The sequence below is a fragment of the Pseudophryne corroboree genome, chromosome 5 (assembly GCF_028390025.1).
Source record: "Pseudophryne corroboree isolate aPseCor3 chromosome 5, aPseCor3.hap2, whole genome shotgun sequence".
NCBI lineage: Eukaryota > Metazoa > Chordata > Amphibia > Anura > Myobatrachidae > Pseudophryne > Pseudophryne corroboree.
Window position 1 is genome coordinate 97,365,746 of NC_086448.1, and position 13,091 is coordinate 97,378,836.

The following is a 13,091-nucleotide window of genomic DNA, read 5'->3' on the forward strand; positions in this document are numbered from 1 at the left end:
AACGAAGGGGGAGCAAGTTCAACGGCCTCCTGTACACAGATCAAACATAAAAACATATGTTTGATCTGTGTACAGGAGATATATCGTTTGGATACAGTGGCCCCTAGGGGCCTCAATGAATCTTTGGGTCTTAATTGCTTCCTTTAAAATACTCTTTTGGTAAGGCTGACAGAACTCTATGGTATTGTAACCTGCTGCTTTAGTGTAGTTGTTCAAATCAATAATATTATACAATCAGCTTGTTTGGACTCTGCATATTATATGTAGCCATTGTTATGTAGGGTTGATAATATGGATTTGTGTCATTATCCTAATTGTATTTATGTATTATTGTTTTTATGTTTGATCTGTGTACAGGAGGCCGTTGAACTTGCTCCCCCTTCGTTGCCGGGCAACGGGACGCTGTGCCGAGCTGGTCGTATGGATGTGTGGATGGGATCAGCTCGTGTTAGGAGCTCTTGATTCGCCAGCGGGGAGAGGAGGAGTGACGGAGGCTGTACATTGGTGAAGGTGGCACTGACACGAGCCCACCCACCTGTGTTGCTAGGCAACGGGAAGCCGGGCTGAGGAGGTGACGTACTGACGCATGCAGGCGGCAGTGACGTCACCGGAAGGCGCCAGGCACCCAGAACCTGGCGGCATGGTGAGGAGGCGGGAGAATCACTTTGGGTGAGTTATACATTTGTTTGTTATCTGCTTTTGAAAATTTTTGATCCTGATGACGATTTAAAAGTAAATCGAAGCGTTGATCTATCCGATCTATTGCCTGGTTAATTGGTGTGAAGACCCGTGAGTGCCACCCGATGTGGGATAAACATATATATATATATATATATATATATATATATATATATAGTAGGAAATCACAGAGGCACTCAGGAGACTTTTTTGCTAGCAGTAGCTTTTTATTGCCAAACGTGCATCCAACACATGTTTCGGGCTACAGCCCGTCGTCAGGGATGCACGTTTGGCAATAAAAAGCTACTGCTAGCAAAAAAAGTCTACTGAGTGCCGCTGTGATTTCCTACTACATACGGTCTTGCTGACTGAGGGAGGGCACCGGAGCAGGTAAAGGATTGATACCTTGGAGTGCCGGCTGATTTCGATTTTATATATATATATATATATATATATATACATATAGAAGGTCCCACACTCTCACTCAACACAGATGGCGGCTGGGGTGCCAAATCAAAGTCCAATCCAATATTAGGGTCAGACTCATTGGTACAGTACAGTATATCTCCACACTTCCGTGGAGAAAGATAGCACTCTCCAGACTTAAGGTATTCAGCAAAAAAAGTCATTTAATTGCATACTTGGTTCCATATCACAAGTACAGTAAATGCACACAAACCAAAAAAGGGGCTCACCAACGTTTCGGTCCTAATGTTAGGACCTTTCTCAAGGTGTCTGCCAATCAGTCAATCAATCCAATAGAGGTATCAACAATAACAACTTCAGGAGGGAACCAGGATCTGCTTACCTGCCTCCCAGGTCCCCAATTTATACCCATGTGCTGATAGACGCCGGGATCATGCGCTGTGGGTGCCGGTGCGTCACTTCCGGTAAAACCGGAAGTGCAATGCCGCCGGTGCTACGAAATAGTAAGGTAATGCGGCTAAATATTCTCAGTAGTAGGCAACGGTATGATTAAGAATAAAACACATAGTGCACTGGGTGTTTGGGGTGTTTGATAGGCCCGCCGTGTGGTGTAGCAGACGCGGCCATGGTTGTCATGGTGACGCGCGAGCCCGATACGTCACTTCCGGTTTGTGCCGGAAGTTATGCGTTCCAACAGAGTAACGTTATGCGTGTCACACCTGCGTGGATACAGATATGACTGCTGATGTCATGTATTAATGTGGGTATACTGGAGACCTGGGCGGACTACACAAGTGTGTTTAAGAGTGTTCAGTGAACGTATATGCAAGGAACATTTACAGTATTGTAAACATTTTTTGGAAAAACATGAAAGTACTGCAGAAATTGAACTGATATGTAACAACCAGCTACTATAGTAATGAAAAAATATAGTTGATGACAATCATAAATCATTTGTTAATTCCCCTTTCCGGTGAGGTCATAATGAAAAAAAAGTGTAAACATCAAATAAATCTGGTATCAGCTGTATTGTCATTCATAGAAGGTGCTAATAAAACAAAATTCGCCAAAGTGTACCAGAAAGTCTGTGGACTAAAGATGGGCATTAAACAGTTTATAGGGTACGTCCAGCTCACAGTATCACAGGAGGGACCATCAGTGCGTGCGGACAGCCTTCTAAATTGGGGGATCAACGTTAAATGGTTGTCCCATAGGGAAGTATATGTAATATGGACTGCACACATGGATGGCCACTCATATTGGTCAAACCGAGTAAGTGATGGGCAAAACAAGTTATTGGACCTTCAGGAATGATAAATGACTATTCAAGAAATATTGAGAGCGGATTGTTCTCGTTCATTCCTCTTGGAGCAATCGTATCCAGTCTATGAATCCAATATGCTTCTTTTCTTTTTAGAGTCAGGAGTCGGTCGCCTCCACGGTCCAATGGGGGTATCCAATCGATCAGTTTACACCTGAGGTTGGATACCTGGTGTTGTTGTGACAAAAAGTGTCTGGGAACTGGTTGTTCTGCTTTTTTTGATTCAATCGCTTGATGAATGGTGGTCCTATGATTGGCCATCCTGTCCCTAAAGCGCCTTGATGTCATACCGACGTAATATAGCCCACATGGGCATGTGAGGATGTAAATAACGTGGTCCATAAGGCAATGTAGTTTATATTTGATCTTGATAGGACGTCCAGAGTGTGGATGGGGGAAAGTTGGGCCGGTAAGCATACTCCGACAGGTGGTACAGCCCGTGCATTTGAAGCATCCTGGTTTTTGTTCTTGCAACCAAGTGGTCCTGATAGGTGCAATAGGGCTTGTTGTAGGTCTTAACAGCAGTTGCTTCAAGTTTGGTGACCTACGATATGCCATCATGGGAGGTCGCGTATTCTTGGCTTTCAATGAGCTATCCGTGGCAATAATAGGCCACCTGTTGCGAAGGGCTTTGTTGATGGTACCGGACTGGCTATCAAATGTGGTAGTAAAGATCATCCTATCCTTCTTAGGATTGGTACTTGTGGTGGCTCCATTGGTGTTGCTGTTGGTTGATAAGAACTTCACACGGGCTTTATGTAGACAACGTTGGATACAGCTGTCAGAATATCCACGTTCACGGAACCTTTTTGACATATCTTTCAGTTGTTGTTCCATATTGACTGGATTGGAGTTGTTTCTCATAACCCTTAGAAATTGTGAGATTGGCAAATTTTCTTTGAGTGCCGGAGGGTGTTGACTGGTGGAAAGCAGGAGAGTGTTTCTATCGGTGGGCTTTCTGAAAAGCGTTGTGTTGATCATATTTGATGTTTACACTTTTTTTTCATTATGACCTCACCGGAAAGGGGAATTAACAAATGATTTATGATTGTCATCAACTATATTTTTTCATTACTATAGTAGCTGGTTGTTACATATCAGTTCAATTTCTGCAGTACTTTCATGTTTTTCCAAAAAATGTTTACAATACTGTAAATGTTCCTTGCATATACGTTCACTGAACACTCTTAAACACACTTGTGTAGTCCGCCCAGGTCTCCAGTATACCCACATTAATACATGACATCAGCAGTCATATCTGTATCCACGCAGGTGTGACACGCATAACGTTACTCTGTTGGAACGCATAACTTCCGGCACAAACCGGAAGTGACGTATCGGGCTCGCGCGTCACCATGACAACCATGGCCGCGTCTGCTACACCACACGGCGGGCCTATCAAACACCCCAAACACCCAGTGCACTATGTGTTTTATTCTTAATCATACCGTTGCCTACTACTGAGAATATTTAGCCGCATTACCTTACTATTTCGTAGCACCGGCGGCATTGCACTTCCGGTTTTACCGGAAGTGACGCACCGGCACCCACAGCGCATGATCCCGGCGTCTATCAGCACATGGGTATAAATTGGGGACCTGGGAGGCAGGTAAGCAGATCCTGGTTCCCTCCTGAAGTTGTTATTGTTGATACCTCTATTGGATTGATTGACTGATTGGCAGACACCTTGAGAAAGGTCCTAACATTAGGACCGAAACGTTGGTGAGCCCCTTTTTTGGTTTGTGTGCATTTACTGTACTTGTGATATGGAACCAAGTATGCAATTAAATGACTTTTTTTGCTGAATACCTTAAGTCTGGAGAGTGCTATCTTTCTCCACGGAAGTGTGGAGATATACTGTACTATATATATATATATATATATATATAATCTCCATCCACACATACATACATACATACATACATACAGTCCAGAGTGTCCGCACACTTATGAATATAAGTAACTCTGGGAGCGCCAATAAAGACCAATTGGTCCATACATATCCAAAGAACAAAGTTTTTAGGCACTCATCAAAAAAATGCAGCATAAAGTGCAAATAGTGCAGTCAACATTTCGGTGCTAGCTGGACCTTTTACAAGAAATAACAGAATCTCCAACAATACAAGCAGTCAAAAGGAAGTGTGACCACCATCACTAAGAGATGGTTTAAATACCCCTATCAATAATCACAGGGACAACCACCGTGGGCAAGTACACATATAGAACTATAAAACTGCATAACTCTAAGAACTGTCCATATGAGCTATTCGTACATTGATAAACCAGGTTCTATGCACCTCTAGCAGGTCCAACACATTTGTAAATAAGCAGCAAAAAGCAGCCGTGGTCCCCTCCGTGAAACTGGAAGGGCCATCCGTGTCATGTGTAGCAGCTAGATTCCAGGCCAGGAAGGGAGAGACTAAAGGTTAATGGGGGTCATTCCGAGTTGATCGCTCGCTAGCAGTTTTTAGCAGCCGTGCAAATGCTATGCCGCCGCCCACTGGGGAGTGTATTTTAGCTTAGCAGAAGTGCGAACACTTGTGCAGCCGCGCTCTGCAAAAGCAGTTTGTGCAGTTTCACAGTAGCTCAGAACTTACTCAGCGATTGCGATCACTTCAGCCTATTCGTGTCCGGATTTGATGTACACACCCGCCCAGAGTTGCCCAGCCATGCCTGCGTTTTCCCTGGCACGCCTGCATTTTTCCAAACGCTCCCTGAAAACAGCCAGTTGACACCCAGAAATGCCCACTTCACGTCAATCACTCTGCGGCCGTCAGTGCAACTTAATTCTTCGCTACAGCCTGTGCAAAATCACATCGTTCGTTGGACCCGTACGTCACGCGAGCGCATTGCGGGGCATACGCATGCGCAGAAATGCCGCTTTTTGCCCTGATCGCTGCACTGCGAAAATCGGCAGCGAGCGATCAACTCAAAATGACCCCTAGTATGCGGACCGGCTGGAGGAGAGGAGAACCTGGCCTAACCAATTTCCTCTCTCCTTTCTTCATTTGTCCCTGAGTCCCCAGCTCTTCTATCCTCAGTCTGACAGTGACTGCCCGCCTGCTCTTTGAGTCAGTCCTGCAACTGCTCTTGCTGCCATCGCTGGGCATCTGAGGTGACGATCTGTGTGAGGAGTGGATGAGCTGCCCTATATGTATTGGAAGTCTACTGCAGGACCAGGTAATACAGTAAATCGTAATATTTTATAATTTGTCAGCCTGTACCTCTAACCATCACCCTGTGCCTCTCCCTGTCATCCTCTCCCAGTCACCCTCTGCCTTTTCCTTATCTTCCTCTGCCTCTCCCATCCATCCTCTCTCTTTCCCCGTTGTCTTCTACCTCTCCCTTTCATTCACTCCGTCGCCATCTGCCTCTTCGTCTCCCACAGCACAGCCTCTCGCCATCATTCTCTTCTCCCTGTCACCCACAGCGCCTCTCTGCCTCTCCCCATTACCCTCTGAACACAGCCTCTCCCCGTCACCTTTTACACACTCAGCGTCACCCTCTGTCTCTCCCCATCACCCTCTTATTCTCCCCATCACACACAGCCTTTTGCCATCACCCACAGCCTCCCCTTTTCCCCTTCTCCATGTCACCCTCTAACTTTCCTTATCACGCTCTGCCTCTCCATTTCACCCTCTACCCGTCACCCACTGTCTCTTCCAGTCACCCTCTGATCGCAGCCTCTCCCCCTCACTTTTTACCCACTCCCTATCACCCTCTGCCTTTCCCTGTCACCCACTGCCTATCCCTATCACCCTCTGTTTCTCCCCATTACCCACTGCACCTCACCCACTTCCTCTCTCTGTCACCCACTGCCTCTTACAATCACAATCTCTCTCTCTCCCTGCCACCCTCTACATCTCCCTGCCACTCACTGCTGTGTGGCATATTATCAACTTGGAGTGGGGCTGAGTAAGGGGCCCAATGCATATTTTTGCACCTGGACCCACCAGTCACAAGTGAGACCCTAGTTACGGCCCTGCATATATTCCAAATACATTCCCTGCTATTTTTCGCTATTATATCATATTCATACCAGGAAAGACATTAATAGAATGATATTCTGAAGTACAGTATACATTCTGTATAGGTATAGTCCAAAGGATTATACCCACCACACTATTCTGACTATTCTGCTTGAACTGACTTTATATTGATGGCAAAAAAAGGGATACCCTACATAATGAGAGATCCACTTGTATGCCATCTACTGTGGGGCTATATCATCTGATTTGCACCACATGAATGTTTAATGCATTTACTATATCATATGGATTTATATTTTTTAACAATGAAGTCCGAATGCCAACGTTTCCCCGTGTCTTTTCCAAGATAAAATATTGGCAATGGACTTGCATTTACTTCACAAAGCTCCAGCCAATCACGGTCATTTGTGTCATAACCCACTCAACCAGTGTGTTCCCCATTCAACTCATATCTGCGTAAACCAATCAGGTTTGTATGCACTGTACAGTATGTATGTACTGTATTTAGAAATGTACATATCAACAAATCTCTTGATAGTGCAGTTATATCATTGTGAGTAAAGCATAAGAAATAAAGGGGGCGATTCAATTATTCACCAATGGAGAGGTGAGTATGGTTACATGAGTGTAGGGTGTGGGGGCCCCTGAACCCAGGGGTCCATGTGCTGTGCACACCTTGCACCCATTATAGATACACCAGGGGCTGTATGATCCAGTCACACAACAATGTTTCCTGGGGTCAGCAGGATGTGTGAGGGTAGAAAGAGAACATATGTAGTTATGTGTGGACTGTCTAGAGCAGTGGTTCCCAACCTCAGTCCTCAAGTACCCACAACAGTTCATGCTTTCCAGGTCTCCTCACAGGATTGCAAGTGAAATAATTTGCTCACCTGTGGGTCTTTTAAAATGTGTCAGTGAGTAATGAATACACCTGTTCAACTGCTAGGTGAGCTGGAAAATATGATCTGCTGGGGGTACTTGAGGACCGAGGTTGGGAACCGCTGGTCTAGAGGGCAGGTAATAAGTTGCCTGAAGTGGTGACTTCTCAGGGAACACGTGAAGGTCTGGAGACCAAAAGAAAGTCATATCTCACCCCTGTATTGGCCAGGGATGTCTTAACAGCAATGTAGGCCCCTGGGCACAGCAAAGAACTGGGGCACCTACTCATCCTCCCGCGGTAGGGGTGGGGGGTGCTATCAGCGGCAACTATAAAGTCCTGTGGGTGGTAGGGGGTGTATTATCTTCCGCTCAACATGTAATTTCTGCTAATTACTCCTTTACTGCACAGATGTGGCACTAAACTGTAGAAGGGGGCATTGTGCTGAATGAAGGGGCCCGGTTACATGACTTCCACGTTAGTAGGAGGGTTTAATACGTAAGGGAGGGGTGGATAGTGGAGTGGGCTTAATAGTCATCATTTTCTGGTAGGAGGGCAGCTTGCTTGACTGCCAATATCTCCAGTTCCTGGAAATAGATTTCTTAGCTTACAATGGGATAAACAACTAGAGAGTCCCACCGTTCAGAATGTACTGGGGACTTTGGGATCAGATTTCAGGATCCAGAGCAATCCGCCAACAAAAATCTAAAACTGCGGGGCGTGGCTTAGATGTGTGAGGGGATAGAAGTGTTGGGCCCGAGCTCCTGCGTGAAACTTATTAATTCACGCATTTCAGCCTCATCGTCTGTTCCCTGAGCCCCATCGTTCGACTACTGTAGCTCCCCTGCACTGGGTCGGTGGGTCTGCGGAGCCAGCGGGTACCCCCTGTGCCCGTGCGGGTTGCGGCCTTCCTACCTAGTTGGAGCTGGGGACTCGCGCCGGGCGCTGACCCCAACCGGAAGTGACGCAGCGGGGCCTTTATAGCACCATCGGTCGGCAACGAGCCGGCTCCTGCCTCCCTTGAAGCTCCCCCATTTGCCTGAGACCTGACCGCCGGGTACGGCGGCCCAACTACCCGTTGCGGCGCCCGCTGTGTGGATCCGTACGGCGGGAGAGTGCGCGGCTGCGCCCTCATCACCGGACGCTACCATCTGCCTCCGCTCTTCAGTGACTTACCGTGCAGGGGGGTGCTAGCACTGCCGAGACAATCACCAACGCACCGTACCGGAGACCAGGTACATATAGTATTCAGGCACAGGATGTGAGTCTGACGGCGCCATCTTGCACACTGGAAAACTGCCTGGCAAATGGCATACATAGAAATCTCCTGCTGTACAGTGCATTTTTGGCCCCTACTCTCCAGGCTTTCCAGGCTTAACTATCTCCCAGCATACCCCGCGTTCCTATAGGATACTATTTTTCTCTGACGTCCTAGTGGATGCTGGGAACTCCAAAAGGACCATGGGGAATAGCGGGCTCCGAAGGAGGCTGGGCACTCTAGAAAGATTTATGACTACCTGGTGTGCACTGGCTCCTCCCACTATGACCCTCCTCCAAGCCTCAGTTAGATCTTGTGCCCGGCCGAGGTTGGATGCACACTAGGGGCTCTCCTGAGCCCTTAGAAAGAAAGTATAGATTTAGGTTTTTTATTTTCAGTGAGACCTGCTGGAAACAGGCTCACTGCAGCGAGGGACTAAGGGGAGAAGAAGCGAACTCGCCTGCTTGCAGCCGGATTGGGCTTCTTAGGCTACTGGACACCATTAGCTCCAGAGGGATCGACCGCAGGCCCAGCCTTGATGTTCGGTCCAGGAGCCGCGCCGCCGTCCCCCTTACAGAGCCAGAAGCAAGAAGAGGTCCGGAAAATCGGCGGCATGAAGACTTCTGTCTTCACCAAGGTAGCGCACAGCACTGCAGCTGTGCGCCATTGCTCCTCATACACACTTCACACTCCGGTCACTGAGGGTGCAGGGCGCTGGGGGGGGGGGCGCCCTGAGCAGCAATAAAAACACCTTGGCTGGCAAAAATATCACAATATATAGCCCCAGAGGCTATATATGTGGTAAATACTAGAGATGAGCGGGTTCGGTTTCTTTGAATCCGAACCCGCACGAACTTCACTTTTTTTTCCACGGGTCCAGCGACTCGGATCTTCCCGCCTTGCTCGGTTAACCCGAGCGCGCCCGAACGTCATCATGACGCTGTCGGATTCTCGCGAGGCTCGGATTCTATCGCGAGACTCGGATTCTATATAAGGAGCCGCGCGTCGCCGCCATTTTCACTCGTGCATTGAGATTGATAGGGAGAGGACGTGTCTGGCGTCCTCTCCATTAGAATAGAGATAGATAGATTAGATAGAGAGAGATTGTGCAGAGTCGCAGACAGAGTTAGTTTACCACAGTCAGTGACCAGTGCAGCAGCTAGTTAACTTTTATTTAATATAATATATCCGTTCACTTCTCTCTGCTATATCCGTTCTCTGCCTGAAAAAAAAAACGATACACAGCACAGTCAGTCACACAGTGTGACTCAGTCTGTGTGCACTCAGCTCAGCCCAGTGTGCTGCACAGTCATCAATGTATAAATTAAAAGCTTATAATTAATTGTGGGGGAGACTGGGGAGCACTGCAGGTTGTTAGCAGGAGCCAGGAGTACAATTATATTAATTAACAGTGCACACTTTTGCTGCAGGAGTGGTGACCAGTGCCTGACCACCAGTATAGTACTGTTGTATACTACTAATATCTCTTTAAATATCAACCAGTCTATATTAGCAGCAGACACAGTACAGTGCGGTAGTTCACGGCTGTGGCTACCTCTGTGTCGGCACACGGCAGGCAGTCCGTCCGACCAGAATTGTATTATTTATTATTATATACCTACCACCTAACCGTGGTTTTTTTTTCATTCTTTATACCGTCATAGTGTCATCCTAATTGTTACGAGTATACTACTATCTCTTTATCAACCAGTGTACAGTGCGGTAGTTCACGGCTGTGGCTACCTCTGTGTCGGCACACGGCAGGCAGTCCGTCCGACCAGAATTGTATTATTTATTATTATATACCTACCACCTAACCGTGGTTTTTTTTTCATTCTTTATACCGTCATAGTGTCATCCTAATTGTTACGAGTATACTACTATCTCTTTATCAACCAGTGTACAGTGCGGTAGTTCACGGCTGTGGCTACCTCTGTGTCGGCACACGGCAGGCAGTCCGTCCGACCAGAATTGTATTATTTATTATTATATACCTACCACCTAACCGTGGGTTTTTTTTCATTCTTTATACCGTCATAGTGTCATCCTAATTGTTACGAGTATACTACTATCTCTTTATCAACCAGTGTACAGTGCGGTAGTTCACGGCTGTGGCTACCTCTGTGTCGGCACACGGCAGGCAGTCCGTCCGACCAGAATTGTATTATTTATTATTATATACCTACCACCTAACCGTGGTTTTTTTTTCATTCTTTATACCGTCATAGTGTCATCCTAATTGTTACGAGTATACTACTATCTCTTTATCAACCAGTGTACAGTGCGGTAGTTCACGGCTGTGGCTACCTCTGTGTCGGCACACGGCAGGCAGTCCGTCCGACCAGAATTGTATTATTTATTATTATATACCTACCACCTAACCGTGGTTTTTTTTTCATTCTTTATACCGTCATAGTGTCATCCTAATTGTTACGAGTATACTACTATCTCTTTATCAACCAGTGTACAGTGCGGTAGTTCACGGCTGTGGCTACCTCTGTGTCGGCAGTCGGCAGGCAGTCCGTCCATCCATAATTGTATTATTATTATAATATATACCACCTAACCGTGGTTTTTTTTTCATTCTTTATACCGTCATAGTGTCATACTAGTTGTTACGAGTATACTACTATCTCTTTATCAACCAGTGTACAGTGCGGTAGTTCACGGCTGTGGCTACCTCTGTGTCGGCAGTCGGCAGGCAGTCCGTCCATCCATAATTGTATTATTATTATAATATATACCACCTAACCGTGGTTTTTTTTTCATTCTTTATACCGTCGTCATAGTGTCATACTAGTTGTTACGAGTATACTACTATCTCTTTATCAACCAGTGTACAGTGCGGTAGTTCACGGCTGTGGCTACCTCTGTGTCGGCAGTCGGCAGGCAGTCCGTCCATCCATAATTGTATTATTATTATAATATATACCACCTAACCGTGGTTTTTTTTTCATTCTTTATACCGTCGTCATAGTGTCATACTAGTTGTTACGAGTATACTACTATCTCTTTATCAACCAGTGTACAGTGCGGTAGTTCACGGCTGTGGCTACCTCTGTGTCGGCAGTCGGCAGGCAGTCCGTCCATCCATAATTGTATTATTATTATAATATATACCACCTAACCGTGTTTTTTTTTTCATTCTTTATACCGTCGTCATAGTGTCATACTAGTTGTTACGAGTATACTACTATCTCTTTATCAACCAGTGTACAGTGCGGTAGTTCACGGCTGTGGCTACCTCTGTGTCGGCAGTCGGCAGGCAGTCCGTCCATCCATAATTGTATTATTATTATAATATATACCACCTAACCGTGTTTTTTTTTTCATTCTTTATACCGTCGTCATAGTGTCATACTAGTTGTTACGAGTATACTACTATCTCTTTATCAACCAGTGTACAGTGCGGTAGTTCACGGCTGTGGCTACCTCTGTGTCGGCAGTCGGCAGGCAGTCCGTCCATCCATAATTGTATTATTATTATAATATATACCACCTAACCGTGGTTTTTTTATACCACCTAACCGTGGCAGTCCGTCCATAATTGTATACTAGTATCCAATCCATCCATCTCCATTGTTTACCTGAGGTGCCTTTTAGTTCTGCCTATAAAATATGGAGAACAAAAAAGTTGAGGTTCCAAAATTAGGGAAAGATCAAGATCCACTTCCACCTCGTGCTGAAGCTGCTGCCACTAGTCATGGCCGAGACGATGAAATGCCAGCAACGTCGTCTGCCAAGGCCGATGCCCAATGTCATAGTACAGAGCATGTCAAATCCAAAACACCAAATATCAGAAAAAAAAGGACTCCAAAACCTAAAATAAAATTGTCGGAGGAGAAGCGTAAACTTGCCAATATGCCATTTACCACACGGAGTGGCAAGGAACGGCTGAGGCCCTGGCCTATGTTCATGGCTAGTGGTTCAGCTTCACATGAGGATGGAAGCACTCAGCCTCTCGCTAGAAAACTGAAAAGACTCAAGCTGGCAAAAGCACCGCAAAGAACTGTGCGTTCTTTGAAATCCCAAATCCACAAGGAGAGTCCAATTGTGTCGTTTGCGATGCCTGACCTTCCCAACACTGGACGTGAAGAGCATGCGCCTTCCACTATTTGCATGCCCCCTGCAAGTGCTGGAAGGAGCACCCGCAGTCCAGTTCCTGATAGTCAGATTGAAGATGTCAGTGTTGAAGTACACCAGGATGAGGAGGATATGGGTGTTGCTGGCGCTGGGGAGGAAATTGACCAGGAGGATTCTGATGGTGAGGTGGTTTGTTTAAGTCAGGCACCCGGGGAGACACCTGTTGTCCGTGGGAGGAATATGGCCGTTGACATGCCAGGTGAAAATACCAAAAAAATCAGCTCTTCGGTGTGGAGGTATTTCACCAGAAATGCGGACAACAGGTGTCAAGCCGTGTGTTCCCTTTGTCAAGCTGTAATAAGTAGGGGTAAGGACGTTAACCACCTCGGAACATCCTCCCTTATACGTCACCTGCAGCGCATTCATAATAAGTCAGTGACAAGTTCAAAAACTTTGGGT

The 13,091-nt window shown here is 46.3% G+C and overlaps 1 protein-coding gene across 1 annotated transcript in view; it reads left to right on the forward strand.

Moving 5' to 3' along the window:
* The first annotated feature begins 10 nt into the window (after nt 1-10).
* RUNDC3B (RUN domain containing 3B) overlaps nt 11-13,091 on the forward strand; it is a 596,000-nt gene continuing 582,919 nt past the window's right edge. The window contains exons 1-2 of the mRNA XM_063921483.1: nt 11-159; nt 358-669. Of these exons, the coding sequence (XP_063777553.1) occupies nt 587-669 (83 nt within the window). The 5' untranslated portion in view covers nt 11-159; nt 358-586. The remainder of the gene's footprint in view (nt 160-357; nt 670-13,091) is intronic.